General features: G+C 60.7%; 1 protein-coding gene across 2 annotated transcripts in view; it reads left to right on the forward strand.

Annotated features, from left to right (window-relative positions):
* Positions 1–8479, forward strand: part of BANP (BTG3 associated nuclear protein) — a 119971-nt gene extending 111492 nt beyond the window's left edge. For both annotated transcript variants that reach the window (XM_060000863.1, XM_060000862.1), the window contains one exon: positions 8100–8479. In XM_060000863.1, coding sequence (XP_059856846.1) covers positions 8100–8354 — 255 coding nt within the window. In that variant the 3' untranslated portion in view covers positions 8355–8479. The remainder of the gene's footprint in view (positions 1–8099) is intronic.
* The last annotated feature ends 4190 nt before the right edge of the window (positions 8480–12669 follow it).

Genomic DNA, 12669 nt, shown 5'->3' on the forward strand with positions numbered 1-12669 from the left:
GCTCTCCTGGTCTCCTGAGGTGGGCTGTACGTGGTCTGGCTGTGGCTCGGGGAGCACGTACCTTCCTTGAAAGTGTCCCCCCTACCCAACCTCGGCCGCTCCCGTTCCCTCCCACACACATCCTCTGGTTGCAGCACAAATGAACATGTCAGGAAGTTCGGAGGCTGCCGCTCTGGCCTGGCCTGGGTGGGCTTAGAGCTCGGACCCCTCCTCGCCTGGATGGGCCTCCTCTCATCCCCCCAGTGAGTCTCGTTTTCAGAAGGGTCTGTCCCCCGCCACCCCATGCGGCCCAGCCATTTGAAGTCACCGGGCAGTAACCCTGTCCTGGGTTCCGCTTTCCGGACTGTGCCAGGCGGAGGGTAATGAAGGGCCCAGCTCCACACACACAGGAGCTGGGGGGGAGCTTCTCCTGCCGCGTCCAGAGGTGGCCAACTCGGGAAGCCTGTTCCTGTCCTTGACCGTGGGCGCCGGGAGGAGGGGTCAGAGCAGAGCCCCCAGCGGCCCCTGCTCGGGCGCAGGGCTGGTCGGTCAGCCTTGAGGTTTCTCGGTGACCCCCCCCGCCCACACACACCCAGAGCAGGGGACACGTGCCAGGCGCCCAGGGGCTTTTGAGAAGGCTGGCGACCCTCCAGAGCGGAGTTGGGGGCAGCGGCCAGCAGCTGGTTTAGGGGAAGGAGTCGGCGGCCGCCCTACCAGTCGGATGGAATAACAGACTGAGCAGGGCCTGTGCGAGCCGTGCCTCTTCTCTGTCCATTTCCTCTGCCAGAAAACGCGGAAGTGGGTCAGGCTCTGGTTCCCCCTCCAACGGCATCAAAGACCACTCACCCACGCAGCCCGCTTCCTAGGACGGTGCCAGCGCACACAGCCTGCCGTCCACCTGCCCTCGCTGCTCCCTCCCTGGAAACCCACACGCCGCGGCCCCGGGGAGCGAGCGGCCACTGGCTGGCTCTACAAGGAGTGAGATTCGCCCAGAGAAACCCGGATCTGAGCGTTGCCGGCAGATGCCAGGAGTGAGGGTCACTGCTGTGGGCACGGCTGCCAGGCGGCGGTTGTGACTGTCCTGGTCGTGTTGCTTTACCACTGGCTTCGTTCCATGAGGCCGTAGGACCCAGAGGCCCAGGCTGCATTTCTAGGTCAGCTGCCCTCTCAGGGGGACGGGCAGAGGGCCGAGGGGCCGTGATGCCCAGAGGAAGCCAGGAGTGGGGGGACGGTGGGCGGCCTGGCCCGCCTGCACAGCTGGATGGCGGCCTGAGGTTCCCATAGGACCCGGCTGCTAAGCGCCACCCTGGAGCCAGGCTGCAAGCCCAAGTGGGCAGAGCCGGGAGGACTGGCTGCAGCCGCCCCTGCTGCCCGGCTGGACCTGAGCCCCTGCTGACCCTGGGAGGTGCCCACTGGGGCCCCCTACCCCCACCCCAGTTCCAGCCTCCTGAGGCCCGGGGAGGGGCCCTCGCCATGCACTCCCATGGCCGTGACCTTCCGTAAAGTTTGCACGGTGACGTCGTAGCTGCATTTGGTTATGACCACCGGCGCGACCCCCCCATCACCCCTCCCCTCCTGGCACGGGCGCTGCGGAGGCTCTGGCTTGTCTGGGGCCTGTCCTGGGGCAGCAGGCGGGGGATACGGAGCGACTGGGTTTAGTGGGGTGTGTTGACGGGTTTGCTGTCTCTTCTAGTAGAACTGAGCACCGCTAGCCGTCCTGGGTGTAGATAGGGGCGGCGCCCAGGGGGAGTCTGAGCGCCCCCGGGCCCGACGCACCCAGTGGTGACGTGGGGATGCCGCCACCACTGCGGCACCGGCAGAGCAGGAACCATGTGTTCACCACTGTGCCGGTCTGGTGTCCGTGACTTTGCACTGCTTTTCCTGAGAAGGACTCCACAAGGTTGCGTGAGCTCTTGGCCTCACAAAACCGGGATTTATTCTCCGTCTAGCCACCAGCTCCCCGAATCGAGGGAGGGATGAGGGGTCTGGCCTGGGATGTGGGTGGCAAGGCTGGTCTTCAGCTCATTCCCTGTGCGCTGTCCCCTGGGGGACTGTGCTGGCCCTGCTCCCTGAGAGGACCTCCGGGTGTGACCACACAGGGGCCCTGGCTCCCGGCCAGGCTGGTGGGTGTGGGTCAAGGCCGCTCCTTGGAGTCCCAGGCTCTCTCCGCCCACCCGCGGGCGGCCTGCCTAGTGAGGACCTCGTGCCGGCTGGGCCGCGAGGCCTGGGGCAGCTCCAGGCCCCCTGAGCCCGCACCCGGCTTACCGCGGCCCCGCTCCCCCCAGCCTTGCTGTTTTCAAGGATGATCTCAGTGCCGTGGGTGTAGCTGACTGCAGGCCTGTGTCTGGTCTTTGCTGGAGTTTATCACGAGCCCTGCAGGTGGATCTCTCGTGCACCCAGTACCGTTTGCTTTATTCCCGTGCTGCTTTCTCCAGCTGGGACCAGGCCCCAGAGGACCCGGACCGCTTGCGTGCCTGCGGGAGTCCCCATCCCGGCCTCCCTGACTCACGTGGGGCTGGTGGAGTCGTTTTACCCACAAGCCACGGGTGCCAGAGCCTTGCCAGCGAACAGAGGGGACAAGGGTGGGTTATAGGACGAAACCGAGTTTCTCAACAGGGTGATCCTGACCCCGCAGGACATGCTGGTCAATGTCTGAAAACACTGCGGGGTTGCAGCTTGGGGGCGGGCGTGCCACTGGCATCTAGTGGGTGGAGGCGGGACCCGTGATGTCAGGTGCGGGAGTTATTGTGAGCAAAAGGGGGCGGGGTGGGAGACCAGAAAGCCCTGGAGGCCCCCATTTCCCCCCCACAAGGCCGGGAGCCCCTCTGGGCACAGCTGGCTTCCCACCGCGGGGCAGCCCTTCCTTTCCTCGGCGGGGACGACGGGGTGACAGTGGAGCACGGGCAACAGGGCAGAGGCACCGTGGAGGGACGCCCTCTCACCCTGGTGCCTGCACTCAGCGTCTGTGGAGGAGTGGGTGGTGGACAGACCAGGCCCGGGGCCCCCTGTGGGTGCTCTGAGCGCTGGGACACGGCTGTCCCTTGGGGCCTTGCTCAGACCCATGGTCCTGGGGGCCCTCCTTGCTGACCACCCCCCTACCCCACCCCCACGGACCGGAGGCCCTGCAGTCCCTCCAGCCTGGGCCCTCGTCCGGTGTGAGCCCTCGGGCAGCAGAGCAGGAGGTGGACATCGGGAGGGCTCCGTTCGGGTCAGGAGAGGCCGGTGGAGGGACGAGCAGAGCTGGGCCTGTGGACGGGTCAGCCCCACCCCTGGGGAGGGTGGATGCGCTCCATGCACAGGCGGAGGGGGGCGGTTCGATCCATCCCTCTACTGGCCATGCAAACGACATCAGCCTCCCCTGCAGAGCTACCCCTTCCCTCTTTATTATAAGTAACTATTTTGTAGGAAAGCACTTTAAAACTACACAAACATCCCACGCTTCCTCAGACTTCCACTTGTCTATTCATCTGAGTATAAGCGCGTGAATTACAATTCTTTTCAGCAGGCGGTAGTCTGTTCCTGTCGGGGCACCCTGTCAGGCTGGCTCCAAGCACGCTGGGGGCCCCCGGGGGCCCTGGACGGCTTCCTGGCCGTCTGGTGTTTCAAGATGTTCCAGGAGCATCTGGTGTTTTCCTGCCCAGGTTGGAATCGGCCATCTCTCCAAGGAGTCCCGGCCACTGTCAGTGGGAGCTGGTGTTTAGAAACCATGATCTGGGTGCTGGGGTGCCCTGGGTCCTTGCTGCTGGGGTGTCACAGCTGCCAGCCCTCTCAGTGGACAGAACTAGGACTTGTACAGACGCAGGTCCACACTCACAGTCACCCTCGCACAAATGCACTCACTCACACATTTATATCCGTGTTTATCTCATGATCAGTTTCCCCATTGCCGGCTCACTTCCCCTGCCAGGCGGGCCGTGTGTTCAGGTTACTGATGCACAGAGTTCCTCACTCGGTCCATGGCAGGGTTCTGTGGGCCTTAGGAAGCTGTCCCTTGAGGCTGTGATTTGATGGACGGAGCAGCCTGGGCTCAGCGGGAAGCCTGGACCCGGGTGGAACTCAGAACAGAGTCCGTCCTCGAGGCCCTCCTAGCAGACTTCTGCAGCAGCTCCTGACCTTGGCAGAGGGTCGAGCAGGCCTCCGTGTCCAGTGGTGGGGAGTGATTCTGTGAACTATGGCTTGGGCGTCTGTCACGGAATTCTTGGCTCCGGACCGAGGGCCGGGGGCAGAGGGCGAGGCGGGTATTCTCAGGCTGCAGCTGGCGAGGGGAGGAGGGAGCGTTTTGGCAACACAGCTTGCACTAGGCCAGGGCAGGCCAGCGCTCAGAGCGGTAACCCCGTGACCTGCGTCCGGGCTGGCTGGGACTTGCTGTTTCCTGGGGTCACGACGGAGCCCCCACCTCTCCACTCCGGAGGACACCCTGTGACCCGGCTCGGGGGCCCACGGGGCCTTCTGCTCGTTGGCCTTGTCAGGGATCGCGGCAAGGGGCCGGGAGAAGTGAGTCCGAGTCCACACGTACCGTGAGCCCGTGCTCGCGTCCCTTTGCCCTGGGCCGCCAGAGCCGCACCCCGACTCCCACCGAATGTTGTCGATCGGTAGGAAAGTCACGCGGCCAGTGCCCGTCTCCTCTGTGCAGGCGCCTGGCCAGCCCGCCGGGCCGCGCCACCGTCCCCCGCCGGTGCTCTGGCCTGTGGGGCCCACCCGCCCCTTCTCCCGGGTTTGGCTGCAGGACGGCCTGGCTGGAGCCGGAAGCACAAAGGAAAGGAGGGTCGGATCGGGGGGCGACATTACACCCCAAGCTCCCCACCCTGCGGGGCTGGACGGGTCCCAGGGTGAGCTGCAGGGGCTGGGAAAGCTCTGCAGGAGGGGAGGGCGGAATTATGCCCCCGGCCGCAGGGACCCTCTCCCCACAGAGCCAGAGAACGTGGGTAGGGATGTCGGCCCGTGAACTCGGTGCTGGATTCAGGAAGCAGGTTCTCACTGTGGTGCTGAGGCCCCTCGGGACAGGCCGCCAGGCTTCACGCCAGCATCACGGGAGCGAAGCGGATTCTCTGGTGATATCCACTCACGGGCGGTTCGGCCCTGACGCCTCCAGACCTGTCTTCCCACCGAGGTCCTTTTCAGCCCGAACTTCATGGTTCCTAGTACCTCCGGGGCAAGGAGTTCCCTGCTGAACTAGCCACATCGACCGGCATTTCTCTTCAGTGCCCGAAAATACCCTCTCAAGTGTCAAAAGGCCTCACGAGTCTGTCTTGGTGACGGCAGACCCAAAGCACTGAATCACGGGCTTCCTACTGGTGAAACGTACGGCATATGACTTGCAGCGCAGCAAAGCTGTTAATGACAACGGCATCACCCTTCGGCCCTTCATTATTCTTTCTGTTACTCCTTCGAACTCCTAACAGGTAGGTGTAGAAGGGGGTCAGGCACCACCACCGTCCCCATTTTGCTGCTGAGGGAGCTACGTGATGGTCACAGCCCCGGACGGGAAGTGGGAGGTCTAAGACTTCGGCCCGGAGATGGTGAGTTTGGCTCCTTCTGTAAGCTCACCGTCAGCCCGCCTTCCACGGTCTAACGCTGATCCCCCTCCTATCTAATTTGGTTATTTTCAGGTGATTAATCTGACTCCCTGGACCCTCCCATTGCTTTTCTCTGAACCCTCTTTCTAACACAGCGCTGTGGCGGTCAGCCTCCACGATGACCCCACTCATCCCGGCCTCTTGGTCAGCATCACCTTCCCGCATCAAATCAGGGCTGGTCCACGTGGCCAATGGCGTAGGGCGGAGCTGATGGGGTTGACTTCTGAGGCTATAAAAGGCACTGCAGCCTCCGCCTTGGCCTCTTGGATGGCGGCAGCCGCCGTGTCGTGACACTCAGGCAGCCCCACGGAGAGGGCCACTTGCAGAAACACAGGTCTCTGGCTAAGAGCGCCAACGTGCCCGCCGCGTGACAGGGCCGCCTTGGAAGTGCCCCTCCCGCCCTAGGCCAGCCTTCAGACGATGCCACAGCCCCGGCTGACACAGGACCACACCTGCACGTCACGGCCCAAGTGGAGACTGCTCAGCCAGGCCCTCCCCAGAGGCCTGGCCGACCGACGGTGTGAGAGAAGCCACTGAGTTTGGGGGGTGTGACTGGAACCAGCACCCAGACCTGCACAGAACCTAGACGTGGGGCTACACCCGAGACAGACAAAACCTTCTCATTTTCCTGCCCAGGTCCCTTCTTAGTCATCCTGGGGTAACTGGACTCCCGTCAGCATCAGTGACCTGCTCGGAGGGTCCACTCCAACCCGCAGGGCCACAAGCAGGGCACACCCTCACGTGACAACCAGACTAGCAGTTTCACCACTCGGGAGGCCAGGTTTGGGTCTCAGCTCCTCCCCAAAGCTGGGCAGGCTGTTAGCAGGGCGCGAGGCTGTGTCTGCCCCACGAAGGAAAAGCCTTCCTCTGAAGTGCCTCAATCAGAGTTCTTGTGGGTAGACCAGAGGCGCTCAGCCTCGGCCATGCACTGGGAGCAGCGGTGGGAGCTCGAAGCCCCCCGTGCCGGCCCCAGCCCGACACCGGCTCAGCGTCTGGGACACATCGGGTGCCAGGAAGCTCAGACCTACCCGGGCGTTCTGAATGCAGCCGCGGCCGAAACAGCTGGTTCACGTCAGCCACGTTGATGCTTAAAAGTGTTTTCAGGCCTTGTTTACAACATAGAGCAAGCACTTGTTTAAAAAGGAGACTCCAACACATCAGGCAGGCCACATCTCAGGAGATGGTTTTTCTGGACACAGTGGTCTAACCTGAGATGGTTTACGTTTAATCGCATTTTGCCACAGGAAAAAGTGCCCCAGGAAACACTGCGCGGAGGGCAGGATGCCCAGCTGGGCTCTTTAAACAGCAGTGGCCACAGACAGCGCAGTTCACTGATTCTGTAAACGACCTCAGAGGCTCTACCTGCCCGGAGCACAGCTGCCCGACGGTACGAAACTCATTAGGAAGCCGGCACTACGGGGACGTCCACGTTTTACTAACTCATGAGGTCCCTTCAGACAGCTGACACCCAGCGACCGGTTCGGTCTCGTACTGGGCAGGGTTCTACCAGGGACAGAAGTCGTAGGACATTTTTATGCAGAAAGATCTCTTACAGGGCTGGGCGCAGACGGCTGTGGGGCTGGCACCTGGGAACAGCCAGGAGCTAACGCTACAGCTCAGATGCGGGATTTCTTCTTCCTCGAGGAAACCTCCAATTTCTCCAAAAGGCTTTCAGCCGAGCGGCCGAGGCCCCCGCACATCACGGAGGGGGATCTCCTTCACCTAAAGCCAGCTGGTGGCAGAGGTGACACACATCCCCCAGGTGCCTTCACCCCAGCCCCCAGGTGAGCGTTTGATTGAATGACGGGTGGACAGCAGCCCGGCCAGGTGCCTCGCCAACCTGACCAGGTCCCTCACTCGGCCGGCTCCGCCCCAGGTTCCTCCCGCCCCTTCCTCAGAGGGGCCTTCCCTGGATACTCACCCTGAAATAGCCACCGTGTTGGGATTCTTTGCCCAAACGCACCGCTCCTGGACACCTGTGATGTTCCCTTGCTGGTTTAGGGCCCGCGTCCCTCTGCTCCTCTGCGGGGTGGTGCAGACTTGCCCCTAGATGTTCCCTGTGATGATGGGGACACCTGGATGACTGTGACATGGATCGTGAGGCCACCGCCCCCAAGGGCAACTCCCAGACAAGCTCCAAAAGGGAAGCCCCACGTGGGACTCGGCACCTTTGCCCTGGTCCCCACGGGGGAGTTCCTGACCTCACAGGCCAAGGGACTGGGCTCAAGTCCCAGCCCTGCCACCTGTTACCTTGGTGACATGGGCAGGTCACTTAGCCTCTGGGAGTCTCGGCTCCCATCTGTAACTCAGGCAAGAACACCAGCAGACCCTAGGTGGTGAGCGTGACAACGGGCCAGGATGCTGTGGGCCCGCAGACCAGGCAGGGGACAGCGGGTGGAGGAGGAGGGAGGTGGCTTGGTCAGGCAGAGAAGAGCAGAAACAGAAAAGTGGGAGCAACAAGAGAGACATTTCAAAGGAAGAGCCTGTGACTGAACATGAGGGAGAGGTCAGGGCTGGCTTTTTATTTTTTGTTTTTTTTTGCAGTACGCGGGCCTCTCACTGTTGCGGCGCACAGGCTCCGGACGCGCAGGCTCAGCGGCCGTGGCTCACGGGCCCAGCCGCTCCGCAGCATGTGGGATCTTCCCGGACCGGGGCACGAACTCGTGTCCCCTGCATCGGCAGGCAGACTCTCAACCACTGCGCCACCGGGGAAGCCCCAGAGTTGGCTTTTTGTTTTGCAAATGTCTGTTTCCTGATTATAGACGCAGTCCTGCTCATCGTACAAAACTCCAAGATTAAAGTTTGGGGGTATTTCAGTTATTCATTCTTCTTTTCTCCACCCTCCCCCACCTCCCCGATTCAGCATTTAATGTCTTAGACATCAGTTAAGATGATTTAAAAATTCTAATCATTTTATTTTAATGCATTGGTCCTCCATCCTGGACATCTCATTTTGTCTATTCTAGATGGACTTCTAAATATATATATATTAATATCTATTAAACCTATTAAAATTACATCTAAAAATATATGTTCAGATACAAAGCCCACAAGGCAGCAGCCCCTCAAGCATCACCCCGTGAGCTGCATGCTCACCTGTGTCATTATGTTTCCTAATTTACCAGCCCCCTATTTGGGGGCCTTTCGTTTCCAGTTAGCATCCTTGTAACATGTTTCCTGGACATGGCAGTTCTTCCACAGAGCAGTGCCCACGGAGTGACTGCCCTAGAGGCTCACAGCGTTTTCAGGGCTGCGGATACGTGTCGGCAGATTCACTGCCTGGGGCCTGCTCTTATGTGCTGGAACTACAGGGCTTCGCAGGAGCCCTGTGTCAGGACCAGGGGATGGTAGGATCTCTCCTTTGAGTTCTAGTAATAGCACCTTTGAGAATGTTACATGTGTTAAAAGTCATTTAATCCTGAACACCATCCCCACGAGAGAGGTACTATTATCATCTGAATTTTGCGGATTTGCACACTGAAGCTCAGAGAGGTTAAGCAACTTGCCTCAAGCAGCACAGCCAGTAAGTGGTGGAATCAAATTTGAACCCAGGCAGCTGGCTCCAGAGTCAGGGTCCGACCTGTATGGACCTGCATGTCCAGCGCCTGATTCACCTACACCCGACGCACCTGACTGACCTTCCTACATACTTGCCCCAGGCCAGCTGGTGACTGTGCTCATCAAGGGGAGGAGAGGGACGGGCCCCTCCGCTGGTTTCCCTGGTAACTAATGAGCGCACCTGATGGCAATTCCACTGTAACTGGTAACCTCCCCTTCCCCGCTGGAGGCTGCCACATCGTCCTGCCCACTGTCCACTGCACACGGTGGGGTGTTGCTCCAGGACCTTTCTTCAGACACGTAAGCTCTGCCACCCATGAAACCACTGATGTCTCTGTCACCGACTCCGGGCTCCTTCTTTGGTCTTGAGGCTGGGCAAGCACAGGCCTTGCAGGCCTGCAGGGGGCAGCCCAACAGGGCCCCTACACACCGCTGCCTCTCCACCATGGTGTGGGTGCTCGGGGGGTCTCACCCCTTTCCTCCACGTGGGAGCAGGAGCCACTTCAGGGGGAGCCACTGAAGGAGAACCCAGGGATGCCCCCTGTGGACTGGAGCTCGTGGGGCATCAGCTGAGTTCTGGAACCAGGAATCGGAACCAAGATCGGGGACGCATCTTCTCAGGCTCCCCATCTAATGGCCACTGAGGGTCCTTCCTGAAGGGGTCTTAGTCAAGAGGGAGGATTCCTGAGACACTTTGGGAGGGTCACGTGACCCTCGTGTGACCGGGGAGCATAATAACAAGGGCCTCACAAGGTCCACGTGGTCAGACCGGGAGGGAGGACCTGAGCGCCTGTGTGTGCGTGAGGACGTGCCGTGGGGATGTGCGTGAGCGTGTGCGTGGGTGCGTGGGGGGGGGCGTGCGTGAGCGTGTGCGTGGGCGCGTGGGGGGGCGTGCGTGAGCGTGTGCGTGGGCGCGTGGGGGGCGTGCGTGAGCGTGCGTGCCATGCGTGCGTGAGCGTGCCTGGGGGCCCTCAGGGGCGGGGACTTCTCCCCCTCCCCGGCCGGTGGCCCTCAGGGGGTCACTTCCGGCTCCCGTTCCTGCCTCGGCAGTGGAATCCCAGGCTGGCCGGTGGTAGGGCTTCAGGACCCGCTTCGGGTCAACGTCAACAATGGCCGTGTTAAGCTCTCGGGCCGTGTCTCCCTGGGGGCTCACGAGAGTCGAGGGCGCCGTGGTGGGAGTACAAAATGGGCACCTCAGGGGCGCGACTCGGAGGAATGGCGACCCTCGCCCCAACCCCCGGGCACGTACAGCCCCCCTCCCCACCCTGGGGTCACTGGTGTGTGCGTGTGTGTGCTGTGGACAGCTGCTGGACGAGGACGCCGGTCCCGGAAGGAGTGTGACCGCTGAGCATCCGAGGGGAACCAGCGGGGAGGCTGGTGTCCGCCCGGCCACGCTTCTCCGCCCCCGCCCCTCCGCCCCCGCCCCGACCCCCGCGCCCACCAGCCTCCCGAGCCTGCGGGTGGGTCTGAGCCGCTCCACGCTCTGAGGGAAGTCCCCAAAGGAGGCCGGCGAAAGGCAGCCCCCTAGAGACCTGCGGGCTGGTAGCCCCGGGGTGGACGTCTCCAGAAATCCCTGCCGGCAGGTGCTCCCTCGCTGCCCGGGGAAGCGGTCCAGAGGGTTAAGAAGCGGGCCTGCGCTGCAGAGAAGCATCTTCCGGCTCCTTGCACATGTGTTCAGTTTACGAAGGAGAAGCAGGAGGGAAGCCAGCCGGGGACCAGGCGCCGCTCCTTCGTTCTGGAGCACACGAGACTGGGTTTCTTCCAACCACGCCTCGGCAGGCACGAGCAGGGTTAAGTGTGTGCGAGGGGAGAGGGAGTCCCAGACCGTCCGGAACTTGAGACTTCCCAGCTGAGAGCGAAGCAGCCCGGGGAGAGGCAGCGCCAGCCACCCTGCGGTTTCCGCAGGCACCTGGGCCCGCGGAGCAGGGGAGGACACGTCAACAGCCTTCTCGTCACACGCCATCCGCAGGACACGCGGCAGACGTGCCACGGCCGCCTCCGGGGTAAGTGCAGGCCCCCTGGGTCCCCGCCGGCTGGCAGCGGGGTGTGAAATGAAGTGCTGTCCTTAGGAGGTGGGATGCGCTGGTGATAGGGCTCTCTGTTTCTTCTTCTCGTTACTAATGCATGCAGACTTACAACCAAGCCGTGGCAACAAATGCAGTTTGGAAACATCTTTATGGCAAAACAAAGCGTTCCGCTTTCCTGTTGACAATTCAAGTGCTGGACCCAAAGCCAGAGCCCAGAGGCAGATCAGTTTGGCGTGGAGAGATGTGTCTGCGGTCTGTGCTCTGAGGGCGCAGTCAGGGTCTCCCTCCTTCCTTCGGGCCTTCTATTCTTTGCCCAATTTATTCTCTTTTTTTTTTTTTTTCTGTGATATGTCCCCAGTGACAGCCTTGTCTCACCACCCAAGCTCGGATGTGCCGCAGACAGGCCCGATTAGCGACACTTTCTGCTCAATGTGCATCTCATTAAGGCTGTTCTGAGCAAGTGTGGAGACAGGCCTGGGTCCCCCGACCCAGCACGGGCGGAATGGGGGGCTCGTGGTGGCATATAACCTGCCACAAGCCTGCACTATGGGTGACAAGCCATTTTACCAGACATGGGGCCAGCAGTCTCTTCATAACGGTTTCACTTGAGCAAGTTTCAAAGCAGGTTGCCTCCCAGTGCTTTGATATGTCTGTTTCCCATTATACGGTCAGGCCACCAGCAAAAGTGACAGTCGCAGTTTCCGTGCGTAGACTTTCTGAACCACCCCGTGAGGGGTCGTCCACACGTGCAGATGCACCCACCGCCCTCACTCTCGGGCCTTCATAGCGATGAAGGATGGCAGCCCCCCATGGGTTCTGGTTTCTTTTATTTGTTTGTTTTTAATTAAAATACAAAAGCCCACCTCTTAAATGGTAAGGGAAAGATAAAGGATGAGACACGGCAATCCTGTTGCCTGCAGAGCTGGGGTGGTAACAGTAATGACAACGTAGTAACACTGATAATAATACACAGCTTCCCAAAGGTCTTGTGCGTTGTGCTTTTATTATATTTTTTTTATTTTATTATTTTTTTTTTGCTGTACGCGGGCCTCTCACTGTTGTGGCCCCTCCCGTCGCGGAGCACAGGCTCCGGACGCGCAGGCTTAGCGGCCATGGCTCACGGGCCCAGCTGCTCCGCGGCATGTGGGATCTTCCCGGACCGGGGCATGAACCCGTGTCCCCTGCATCGGCAGGCGGACTCCCAACCACTGCGCCACCAGGGAAGCCCGCGTTGTGCTTTTATTTCTTCTTATGTCATTTGATTTTGCAACTACCATTTTCAAGTGAGGAACTTGAGGTTGAGGATCTTGACCAAGGACACATACCTAGTGAGGGGCAGAAATGTTAATCCCAGGGTTCCGATAATAAGTCCCATGTTTTGTGCTGAAGTCGTTCGCCCCTTCCCTTGTTATTCTCCGTGATACCCGAGTGCTACCCTAGAAAACTCCCGCTAGGCAGAAGGTGAGGCCCAGCTGGAGGCCTCTTACGATGTGAAAACTTGGTGTGTGTGTGTTTAAAATCCAACAGTT

This window comes from Delphinus delphis, chromosome 20, assembly GCF_949987515.2.
Source record: "Delphinus delphis chromosome 20, mDelDel1.2, whole genome shotgun sequence".
Classification (NCBI taxonomy): Eukaryota; Metazoa; Chordata; class Mammalia; order Artiodactyla; family Delphinidae; genus Delphinus; species Delphinus delphis.